We start from the raw sequence: 12,237 nt of genomic DNA, 5'->3' as shown, positions 1-12,237 counted from the left end.
CACACACACACACACACACACACACACACACACACACACACACACACGAGGAAATGCTCCAGCAGCTCCTAATTCATGTTATTTGTTTAAAAGGATGTTTTTTTTGTCTGAGGCCAGTTATTAAAAGAGCTAGATCAGCAGCTGGTTTAATCCTATTATCAGCTGATGTTCACGGTTTTTTTTCCAACACCACCATTAACAAAAAAAAAGTTTCCCCTACAACACTGACAGTTCAGAGAAAAACAAACACGTTCTGTACTACATCATTGTTGTTGTTTATATACTTATATGAGCTTTGAGAGGGTAGAGGGAGGAATTATAATAATTTTTGACACGCTGCAGCTTCACCCACCAACTCGCTGTCTCACCTCATATTGAAGCTGCACGCGGCACAGTTTAAAGTCATGCTCTTATTTCGAAGTGAACAAGGTTTCCTTTACTTCGTCCTGTACCCAGAATGCATAGCTTCAGTTCTCTAATAAACAGTTTAAAATGACTAATATATTGCATGRTTTTTTACCAAAACCCTACCATAAACATAAGAAAAAGGGGCGAAGAAGCAGCAGAACTTGAAATCCACAAAAACTTTTTTATTGTAATCCCAAGAGTCAGAAGTCTGTTTCAATAATTTCCTCAAACCATGAAACGTGCCATTCGTCGAAAGCAATTTGTCATGCCAATAATTGGCAGTATTGTGCAAGGATGGCTCGTGTTATCACTGTAAACATATATTGTGGTGAACTCTGAGACAAAGTTATGCTTTAGTTTCAGCTTCTGCTAAGAATCTTTTGTCAGGTGCACTTTAGAACTTCTGGAATTAAATCATTCAATTAGCACTTTAGGATTTGTGCAAATAACATTTGAATTAGTGCTGCCCACCACTGATTATTTGAAAGAACAGTTATTTCCTCCCAAACCTCAGATCTGAACCAGGATCTTCACGCTGTGAGGTAACGGAGTTAATCACTAAACCATTGTGCTAACAACAGCATTTTTGGGATTAAAAAATGTTTTACGACGATTGCAGTCCACTTTGGTCTTGGATGAACTCAAACTAGCTGTTAGCCACTATTCCTTCCAATTCAGGTCTATCAAATAACTATCTACAACAGGTAAGATATTAACTGTTTATAGCATTTCCACAGAACCACACTTTAAAAGATTTTAAATAAATAAGCAGCAATTTAATGACATAAAACATCTTGACATTTAAATCGTTGACATTGGGTTAAAATTTTTTTAACCCATGGCCACACAATATTAACACGTGGCCATGCGATAATTATGTTGTGGTCATGAAATAATTATTGCACTCATTTCCATGCAGACACTGTTCCTTGTTTACATGGACATGTTTGAAATAATTAAATTTTAATATACGAATGAATGACATACGCCCCTCACTTAAGTAAGGCATAAAGTAATTCTTAGCTTTAAATGTTGCAGCTATAAGACACAGGTGACCACTGGAGTTTGTCCAAAAAGCTTTTATTTTACTTTTTTGAAACTCCTCTCACTCTGTGCCTTTAGTGTGGAAGGAGTTGGAGTTCTATTATGTTCAGGATCACCACTAGGGCGTTCATTGTCATCTCATAAATAGCCTATTATGAAAGCTAAACAGTTTATATTAACATACATCAAATAACCCAACAATGTCTGCATCACGTTGTATGCGCTGCTCAAAATGATCTCATGAACATGTGTTATTTACCATGTGGCCACGAGATACATGTCTTCAATCTAATGTCACTGGACTGATACTGTCGGAATCACTCAAAATGCAATCTAAAATGTTTCGACTTAAACCTAGATCCTGATCAAGACATTTTCCCAATCAACTCTTATTTTGAAAACACTTTTTTCCATATAATTGACTGAGTTTCACCTTGACTCCCTCAGAGAAAATGCATCTTGATCAATTTGTCTTTTCAATAATGAAAATATCAAACTGGTTTTATCTTCAGACTTTTAGAAAACATTTCAGGTGTTGAACAAAAATATTTACAGCAGTTTACATTGATAATTCTGTTTTAATCTGCCCCCCCCCCCAATCAGTTGTTCTTGTTTAAAGGATCTGATTCTGAATGACTGTTTGTGTTGGACAAGCAGTCAGCCGTTCAGTTTACTAAGCATTGTTTTCAAAATATCTCTGAAGGAAAATAGGATGCTCGACTTGTTGAGAACAACTCCCAGTAGTGTTATTTTCATATTTTCCTGCAGAAGTCAACTTGTTTGCATTCAGCAACAGTGACTTTAGCTGACAGTCATTTTGGATTTTTTTAGTAATTTGGGGATTTCCTTCAAGTCATCCCATAAGTTGTTCTTGACTTGGATCCAGTTGGACGTGGGGTGTGTTGGTGACACGCTCTGGTCCTGTTTTTCAACATATTTCCTCTAGGGTGTTCAAGTTTGGGATTTGACTGGGCCTGTCGGTGGACTTAAGAGCTCCTGGACCTGTTAGATGTCTTGTAGTGAGGATTACATCTGCTCTGGTTTACAGAGAAACAAACACACGCCCCTACTGTACGACTGATACGTTAAAACAGCTCAAAGTTCATACACGTTAAAGTCTTTAGTCTCATGAGGTGGGATCTCAATGGGTTGTATTTCTGATCCAAGGCCAGACACAATGTTCTTGAATGGAACAGTCTGTCCCTGAAATGACCTGTGTGTGCAGAAGAAGACATGACGCTACATGTAGCACGCTATGTTTACAGTAGGAAAAAAGAATGCTACATGTTAGCATGTTGGTATTGATTCTAAAGATGTGCAATCAGAGCCGACTAGATTATCTGACATAGTATTTATTTTCAATGTGTCCATTTTAACTTGATGCTTCATTCTAGAATAGAGGCATCACGCAAATTTCAGAAGATTGACCAACGGGAGACGAGTGTGACGCCATATTGGAAGGGGCGGGCTGTCATCTTTTTTTAGATTTCTGCAAAGAATTGCTTTTAAATACGGGGTTTTCATCGGTTAGCTTCTGCCTGATAGAAACATCACTCAATGATGTGATATAATAACTTGTACTTAAAAGCATTTCTATCAAATCACAGATAGTGGTTGCCAGTATCAAACTGAGTTTCAGTGATGCGCTTCTCTAAATTTAACATGTCTTGGTTACCACATTCAGTTTGCAAAGATTGTCCGGATGTAAAAAGGGTGTAAGTTAGAATTTGCTATTTGTGAAGCATTGTGTGGACAGGACATGCAAATGTAGCAGAACACATCTGTTTTTAAAATTACTCTTAGAGTGGATCAAACCTAAGTGCAACACCATCAGCAGCAGTGATTGGATGAGAGAAAGAACAGGCCACCAGTTCATTGCAGGCCAACAAGGAGATATACAAGTCAAACAACCATTTATACACACACACACACACACACACACACACACACACACACANCACACACACACACACACACACACACACACACACACACCTAGGGTCAATTTAGAGTCACTAATTAAGCTGATCCAAGTGTCTGGAGAAGTATTCATTTTAGTTATGGGTTAAAGTGAAAATAAAATAAAAATCTCATTAAATCTCTGTACACATATATGTCTTTACTTTCTCACAACTTTAACTGATCATCTCTTTCACGTAGTTCATAAACTCATTCAAAGTTCACCAGACGGTGACCAAAACAAAGCAAAAAAGGTGGAGCTCAGACTTGGCTTGTAGATGAGATGATTCCTCCATTAAAATAAAGGAAAAAATTATATCACATTATTAGATATTCAGCCAAAGCCTTATAGCTATTTTTATCCAAGTAATCCCACTCCTCTCCATCATTGGATTTCCTTCATGAATCAATAAGTTCCTTCCTGACGTCTTTCCTCACAAACACGCAGGTCAATGTAAGTCTGCTAACTTCCACTCAGATAAAGCGTCTACGCTAATGGAAACCTTTTATGGGCAAGTCTGAGTGGAGCTCCGGATTAAATTATCTACGCCACCTAAAAGATAATTTTAGAAAAAGGGCCACAGTGATGAATGAAGCTGTTTTTTATCACTATATTAGCTTGTCAATGATGTAACAGTGGAAGACATCAGGAGCTAAGACTTTCAGTCTTTTTAAAACACAAACTGCAGGACTTCACTGATTTATTGATCTGTGGCCTCTAGGAAACTATATGGCTTCCATAGTAACATTATGAGGAAGTACTGAGAAACAAATGGGTGTTGCACTGACAAAGAGAGAGCTGTTGATTTCTGTTCAATCCACAACTTTCAATATTTAGCTTCCGGTCCTAAAAACTAAAGAAAACATAAACATGTTCATGTTTGAGTTATGATTAATCCCAAAAACTGATACCAGGTGAACAGCTTTTAATCGGTCAGCAGTCTCAGAGTTACTTATTAAATTTTATTCTTGGCTCAGTTAGTGTTTAGTGTTGTGGTCTTATAATCCCAAGACTGCAAGTTTGAGCCCAGGAAGCGTCAGAAAGGGCATGTGGGGAAAAACAAAATCCCCATTGCAAAATTTTCCATGAGAGTTTGCTTGTTGTAACGTCCCCTGTAGATAGGAACAGCAGAAAGAAGAACAGTGTTCTTGCCTTGATGTGCAGAAATACTGTATGATATTTGGGTTGCATTTTGTTGCAACTTCAAACGCTTTCATTTAAAAAAAATTTAACAAGCTCTGGCCATAAATTTCATCTCATAATCATCTTTTTAAGGCGTGTGAACAATCTGACATATAAGACCAGCCTGTTTCAAACAAATCAAACAGTGTTTTTCACAGAACGTCCGGAACGATAAAATTCTTTACGTCACTTTGTGTTTTCCAGCTACTGTAACTGCCCACTTTATGTTGTAAATCAGTAGGAGGCGATAAGAGGTGATAAACTGGGACATGCCTGAGAAACTCATGAGATTCAGGCAACACAACAAACAACAGAGAACGTCAGAGAACAACAAACACCTGTAGTCAATGGGTTACTCCAGGGGGCAAAAAATGCACACCCCTAACCTCAACATTGGTGAAAAAAGAACAGGGACCATCTTTTACCACAACACCACAATGTGTGAACTTTCACTTCAAAGATTGTGCTCAGCTGCTGGCAACAAGAACCACACTTCTAATATGTTCTGAATCTTTTGTAGGCAAATATAAGATTGTAAATTGGGAAATGAAATGTTTAAAAACACTAACCACACATGTGAGCTAATAAAATCAATACAAATCTCTCATTGAAAGGCTATTAATCTTCTTTATCAAACTTAAAGTAATAGTTCAGATTTTTGAATGGGGTTGGAAACAACCTCGTCAAATTTTTGGAACCACACTCTATAAAAAATAGTTCTGACTCGACTGGTTTGTTTAAGCAGATCCAAAGGACTAAGTGGATTACTGTCATCCATCCATTTTCACTGGTAGAGACAGAGTAAACCCTGGACAGGTCCGAGTTCATCACAGGACCAAAGAGACAAACAGCCAACGGTCCATGTGTCACGATTCGTTGCTTTGAACTGATGAGGATAATGATAGTCACGGGCCTTTGCTTTCAGAGCGGGCGTACGTTTTATTTAACAGAAGCAAAGAAATATGCTATCTGTACACTCAACACTAAACTAAGCATGACAGGTGCCACTGATTACTGACAGCTGCAGCAGAGGAGGAGATTAGGCGTGCAGGTATGGCAGGCAGTTCTATCATATAAGTGACACTTTAAAACACATAGCACTCATTGTATCACCTTTTTGGTGCTGTTCAGGTCTGTGTTGTATTATTTTTTTACATGAAGTCTAGTTCAAAATATTTGAAGAAAACACTGTTTTTGTCTTATATGAATTTTTAGCCACATTTTCTACTGATACCTATCTGTAGTTTGTGGCCTGTGTGTTACTTTTTGCATTATAGATAAAAAAGATTTGGATAAAAAAACAGGTAAAGTATAACGTTGTAAAATTAAAACGATTTCACTTATTGACAAATCCTGCATTGCTGTACATACTGTAACCTGACACTCTGCCTGTTAATGAGTTGTTGTTTTTTTGTTTAATATCTGCTTCTAGGAAAGTTTGTAAAAATAAAAAGCCATTTGGGACATGCTTCTTTTGCTGGTTTACTGAACCGAACCGTGCCTTATGTGTACTGTTATTGAACACTAAACTTTACAGAACTGTCATTTTGATTATTTGCATCCATTGTGCATGCACATTCCCAATGCAGCCTGAGCCACTGCAGGCAAGAACATGGTTCATAGTTTTACAAATAAACCAATGTAACATTAAACTGAGGTTAAAAAAACTGTTCATCTTCCAGTTCCTGCTTTTCCTCTTCACCAACATTTATCTGYCAACAGAAATCTGCAAACAGACTACATATTTCATAAAAGAAGACTTCTAAGTATTTTTAGTTCCGTAAAAGCACTTGATAAACCGAAGATTAACTGGAAGGCACTGTAAAAAGATTAACGGTTTCACTAAAAGCAGGAACTGAACGCAGCTTCGATTTTCCTTGTTATATGAAGAAGAAAACCAGAATAATGTAAATTTGTGCAACTCCATGATAAGTTTAAAACAAAGCAAATAAGTCTTGATCTGTTTTGATTATTGCAGACATTTTTTGTGCCGTTGGCTCAGATGTCACGTCTTCACCACGCCTGCTTCAGTTCTTAATTCTAACCACAAAGACATATGCAAGAGAACAAGCACACCAACACCTAAATCTTCCTGTAGTCGGTAACACAACCATAAACTGTAAAGTACAGCATAAACAGCAGACATTGGGCTTGTGACTCTGCACTGATTGTTAAGCTTATGACACAGTTAGTTTAACATTGTGTTTGATTAAATATCAGAATAAAACACTTACACAATTTCCAAAACCTCTTCATAAAGCTCAAGCTGTCCCCTGTGCTTTTTCTGATTCACTTTTGAAAACGAAACATTAACTGTCTCTTGCACTGCAGCACCAAAACGCACGTGTTTGCAGCCTGTGGTTTTGAGATTTCCCAAAGCCTTACTCAGAGAACAAAAAGCTTTATGTCATCGCTGATCATTCTCCCTTGGGTTTTTCCAGACATAATTGGTGTTAAATACTGCAGCCTTCAAACCTTCAGGCCTCACGTTGCCCCAAACCGTCCAAATGCAGAATGAGTCAAAGGTACACAAACTACTAAACTAGACTGTTAAATCACTCTTTCACAAATCAGACAAAGGTTCTAACACAATCCACATTCATCATTATTAACTAGACATTATTAATGCACCAGGTTGATGTTTAAATGTGTAATGGACCTTGTTGACTCAACCAAAAAAAAAAAAAACTGCGTGTGGGAAGATGCAAGGTAAGACAAGTTTTCCAGGTTAGGCACACTCTCATTGAAAGTTTGAGCAAATGGTATGCTAAATGGACACCTTCTAAAACACACACAGTGATTATATGTGCGTGTGTGTGACGGCTGGGCTGTCAGACACACCTGTAAGTAAAGCCAAAGAAATGAAGGCAGCCGTTAAGGAGCCTCAGACGGGGCACATACCAGAGCAGTGAAAACAAAAACAGTTGCCATTCCTCTGGTGCTTTTTGTGTACATGGAAGGAGTGGAATTATTTTATTAGCTTTGGCTCCCCTGCTCTTATACCTTTAGGTAAACCTTAACAAAACGTGTAAAAGATAAGGAAGTGAATTTGCGGTGGTTCCCCTTTTGTTTCCTTGATTTAGAAAACTTGCCCTCAGGGATGGCAATATATCATGACTCAAACCTGAAAGTGAGAAATGTTGAAGGAAAATATGAACTCACGATCAGGGGSAGGGAGCACACTGCAAAGATGACAGTCATTAGTGCCAACCACACAAGGTATTCCATTTCCTCTTCCCCCTGTACGAACCAGGCCAGGCTCAGCTTCTTCTTCCTCCCCATCGACACCACCGAGCCACGCCGGACCAGCTGGCTTTGGTGCATCTGGCAGAGGCTGACGATCACCGACCCGTTGCAGACGAACACGATGAAAATCAGCAGAGCCATGAGGGAGGAGTAGGACAGAGAGAAGGCCAACACCAAGTTGGGGTGTTCATCCCCCGTTGCATCCATATCAACAAAGCACCACGTGCCTTGGTTGTATTGTCGGAACCTTCCGTAGCCGCTGTACGGCAAGAGGCAGAAGGCCAAGGAGAAGAGATAAATAAAGACAAGAGCGACTTTGGCAAAGCTGCGGCGGATGTGCACGGAGTAAAAGTACGGGTGGCTGATGGCCAAACAGCGCTCTGTGGCGATGGCACACAGAATGAGTGTGGGCGCCAGGCCGAAGAAGATCATCGTGAAGCCAAAGAAGTTGCACAAGCTATCGCCACCCAGAGTTATCAGGTTCTTGTTGTGGGCATAGCACACGAACACGAGTGGGCTGAGGAGGCAGGTGCCCAGCAGGTCCGTAAGGGCCAGGCCCGTCACCAGGATGCAGAAGATCGATGACCTGGAATGGTGCTTCTTCTGGTGAACACCCAAGATGAAGAGGGCGAGAAGGTTTCCCACGACTCCGGCCAAAAACATGATGATGCTTGTTGTTGGTGTGCCATGAAGACCCTCTGAGGTGCTGTTGTACGATGAACTGTTATTCATGTTTGTCTTTCTCACAGGGGGGTTCGTCTGATCTGCGGYGACTTAAGGAATTTCCAAATTCCCAGGCGACGGGAGAAAGTACTGCCCATTGGAGACGAACATTTTGCAACGCGAACAGCGAGGATGGATGGCAAAATCCATGACGCTGACTTGCCTTAAACACATTACTCATAACCTCATTCTTCTTCTCACATGTTTCTCACAGTCAGTTCTGAAGTCTTTCTGTAGAACAAAACAAAACAGGTCAGTACTTTTCCCAAAACATAAAACAAACCTTCTAAATCAAATTTAGGTTTTCCTTATTAATACAAATGTTTCAATCTTTTCCCTTCTTTCTAACATTACTGATCACACCACAGTTTTAAAGACTTACCTGTTATTGGAGTAAAAAAAATAGAAGAAGAGGTAAAAATATTCAGATTTAAATGTACCGCTGCTGGTAATGTGTGCACAGACAGAGAGCTGAGGCTCTTCTGCTGAAGCTTTTCCTCCTCCTGTGCAGTTTTGTGCGCCTCCCTCTCTGTTTCAGATCAATACAGTCCCACCCACAACTCTCGATGTGTGACTGAGCGAGGCTGGTGTTCAAAGAAAAAAAAACACCTAAAGGCTGGACGGTTCACTGTCGTTTTCACCCACTGAAAAAGAGAGATACAGCTGGTGTCTTTTTTTTTTATTTTTTCTTGCACCTTTGTTTTCATTCAGGGAATAAATTGCTAAARGTGAAGCAAATGACATGATAAATTTACTCTGGTGCTTGAAATAAACTAAAACTCATCATTTTTTTATTTTTTGCAGACGCTTTGCACAATGTTGGCTTCTACCCATGTGAGCTCAAAGGAGAAATTATGCAATTAGTCTTTAGGGAAACATTTAGTTTGGCTGTTCTAAAATGTTTTCAAGGTTTACATTTCAGGCAGCTTTTCTTGTCATTGCATCTCYGCTGATTAATGGAGAGGACGCCACACAAGGCTTAGTATGAAAGTTGCGCTCGATGCTTCTTTCTGATTAATTTCTCATCTTTAGTAGTTTGTATTTGTGTTATTTTTGAGGGTGATGTTTTGTGACTTTGAGGTATAGTGGATAAATCTTTCACTGGTGTCTGTGCTGTGAGAGACTTTGTGTTTTCAGGGTGTTGGATTTGGATTTTGCCTCTGTTTCTGTGGTCAGAGTGTGTGTTTTGTCACTTTGCGATGCAAATTACAATTAACAGATAGAAGAGAATTTAGTCTTATGATACATTCATTGGCCTGAACATTTAAAACCACTAATAACGAAGTTAATTTTTCTTGCAATGAGAAATACCAAGGGTGAGGATCTTCTCACTCGCTGCCGCTTCTCCTAATTTACTTTGAACGATTACAAGAAACCCCATGCATTCTGTGTTTACAGCGTCGATGCCCATAAAACAAACCAAGGTGGCACTTTTAAACAAACACCAGACACAAAAGCTCTAAACAAATATTGCTGTGTGTGCATTTTATTCCTCCAAAGCAGCACAATACTGTAGTTTGTGACGAAACCAACAGAGGCAAAGAGACATTGATGGTTGGTAAATTTGCACAAGTTCTTTTTAAACAGTCGACTTAAGTGTTCATTCAGATGAAAGTCGTGTTTGTCTTGTGATCAAACGTTAAGGTGGATTAAATATTGAGTGGGAGGAAGTTGATGGATGCAGTGCTGTGTATTAATAAGTCATTTATTTATGCTTCCAAGGAGCATCCTGGTCTTGATCAATAATTAACTTCTTGTGGGTCTTTCAAAGTTTTAATTTTGCTAACTCCTCAACTCAGACTGAATCACTCAGATAATAAAAAAGACAAGAAATAAATCCCTGTTGTAACTTCACATACCAAACATTTTTGCAAACAATTAGTTTAAGATTGGATCTTTTGGTAATTTGTTGCTTGTGGTGCATCACAAAAACATAATTTTTCTCCAGAATTTGTTTGCTAATAGATAGCAAACCAATTTAAAACAATTACATTGAATTTAAGCTGTTTAAGCTAAAGAAAGGGAGACAAGAAAGTGTTTTAAAGGCTGCTATAAGTTACAAGCTCATAAGTTACTTACTGGATACCAAGCTAGTATTAATTAGCTACCTAGCTTGTAATTTCGTTACTAATCTATCAAAAATGTCTCATTTGAAGCTAAACGTTTTTAAAAGTTACACAAAGTTAATGTAACAATAAATAATAGTGAACGACAAGAGCAAAAACTATAATTTAATGAATAAATAGACAGTTAACTGATGTTCAGATGGTTTAACAAAGATTAATAAATAACTACTTGACTAAAACATGAGGGAATCTGATCTTAATCTGATGAGTTGGGGGTTTTGGCATTAATAAAAAGCATGAACATGACTTACATACCACAAAATCTTAACGCTTTACTCTGACATTTTGAGCCWTGACTGAATCTAAGAAAACATAGAAGCACCTTAAAACCAAACTATACACCCAGCTTTAAACATTGATAAACATTGTTTGGGTTGTGTTTTACCTGCAGTAACCACACGTCATGCAGTTTACTTTGAAGAACGTTCAGAAAGTGACTGAACATGAGTCGAAGCTGTCTTGTTGTGATGACATGGGATCATGTGGTCTGGTGAGTATCATTTCCTCTTTCAGTAGAAAAACTGGGCTTACGTCCACTGACTGAAAAAAAAAAATCTGTCGCCTAAATCGTCTTCGGCTGTGAACATGTGCAACGAAAGTGGGCTGGAGGGYAGAGAATTTGCTGACACAAACAGGTCATTTTCAGGAAAAGTTTCCATGTTATTTAAAACTTTCTGACTCATATTTCACCCTGAAGTGGTGCAGCTATGGTTCCAAGTGGTCCTGACTGGGATTATGAAACAGATTGAGTGTCTGATTAACTGGAACAGAATTTAAATTTGTAGAAACATAGAAACTGCTCTCAGATTTTTGATATGATAACCCACAACACTATTTAATAAAATGCACGCTTATTGTTTTTTTTAATCTCATTGTTTTTCAATGTGAAGAGTAGAAATCATCAAATAATTTTAAATAATGTAACTAGTCAAGCATTTCCTTTTCATTTATTGTCATCCTTTATTATTTATGTTTCGGGTCCTTTTTGCAAGTGAGATCTTGTCCTCACACCTGTTCTCTGTCCCATTAAGCTCAACTGTGTTTTTTCCTCATCAGACCCAGGCCTTATAGTTCTTCAGTTTTACCCTCATCAGTGGAGCATTGTTGAGCTTTCATGCCATGTCTGGTACCCTTTGTGCCACATTTTAAGCTCAATATTCATACTTTTTTCCTGCTATGTCAGGACTTTTGCTGTTTTATGTTGAGCTCCTTGACTCTGCATTTGGTCCAACCTCACACCACCATCACAGACTGTTTGTACTTCCACTGAGGCTACACAGGCTTTGGATCAATGACGACAAATAACATCTAATGAGGCAGAGATGTGGCAAGCTTTAAGGAGCTCAGATGTGAGCCTTCCAAACGTAGCTGGAGTGTTTTTGAGTTGACTGGATTTCAGAAAACATTTTGTTCTAATGAACTAAAATTACCATGTTAAAGGTTAGGTTTATCTTGTGCTCATTCATTTTACAGATGGCAGATACTGAAGCTATTTGTAATTCTTTTTGTTTTTGCCTTTAATAAAAAAAAATACAACATATTGAAAAA

At 38.5% G+C, this 12,237-nt stretch overlaps 1 protein-coding gene across 1 annotated transcript in view; it reads right to left on the bottom strand.

Annotated features, from left to right (window-relative positions):
* The window catches only part of ptgir (prostaglandin I2 receptor), a 26,955-nt gene extending 17,826 nt beyond the window's left edge, over positions 1 to 9,129 (bottom strand). Inside the window, exons 1-2 of the mRNA XM_014005206.1 lie at positions 8,946 to 9,129; positions 7,757 to 8,794 (exon numbers count right to left, since the gene is read on the bottom strand). Of these exons, the coding sequence (XP_013860660.1) occupies positions 7,757 to 8,572 (816 nt within the window). The 5' untranslated portion in view covers positions 8,573 to 8,794; positions 8,946 to 9,129. The remainder of the gene's footprint in view (positions 1 to 7,756; positions 8,795 to 8,945) is intronic.
* Positions 9,130 to 12,237: the final 3,108 nt, after the last annotated feature.

This window comes from Austrofundulus limnaeus, unplaced genomic scaffold (assembly GCF_001266775.1).
Source record: "Austrofundulus limnaeus strain Quisiro unplaced genomic scaffold, Austrofundulus_limnaeus-1.0 Scaffold29, whole genome shotgun sequence".
Taxonomy (NCBI): domain Eukaryota; kingdom Metazoa; phylum Chordata; class Actinopteri; order Cyprinodontiformes; family Rivulidae; genus Austrofundulus; species Austrofundulus limnaeus.
The sequence above is the reverse complement of the archived record's forward strand: the minus strand, read 5'-3'. Positions and strand labels throughout refer to the sequence as shown.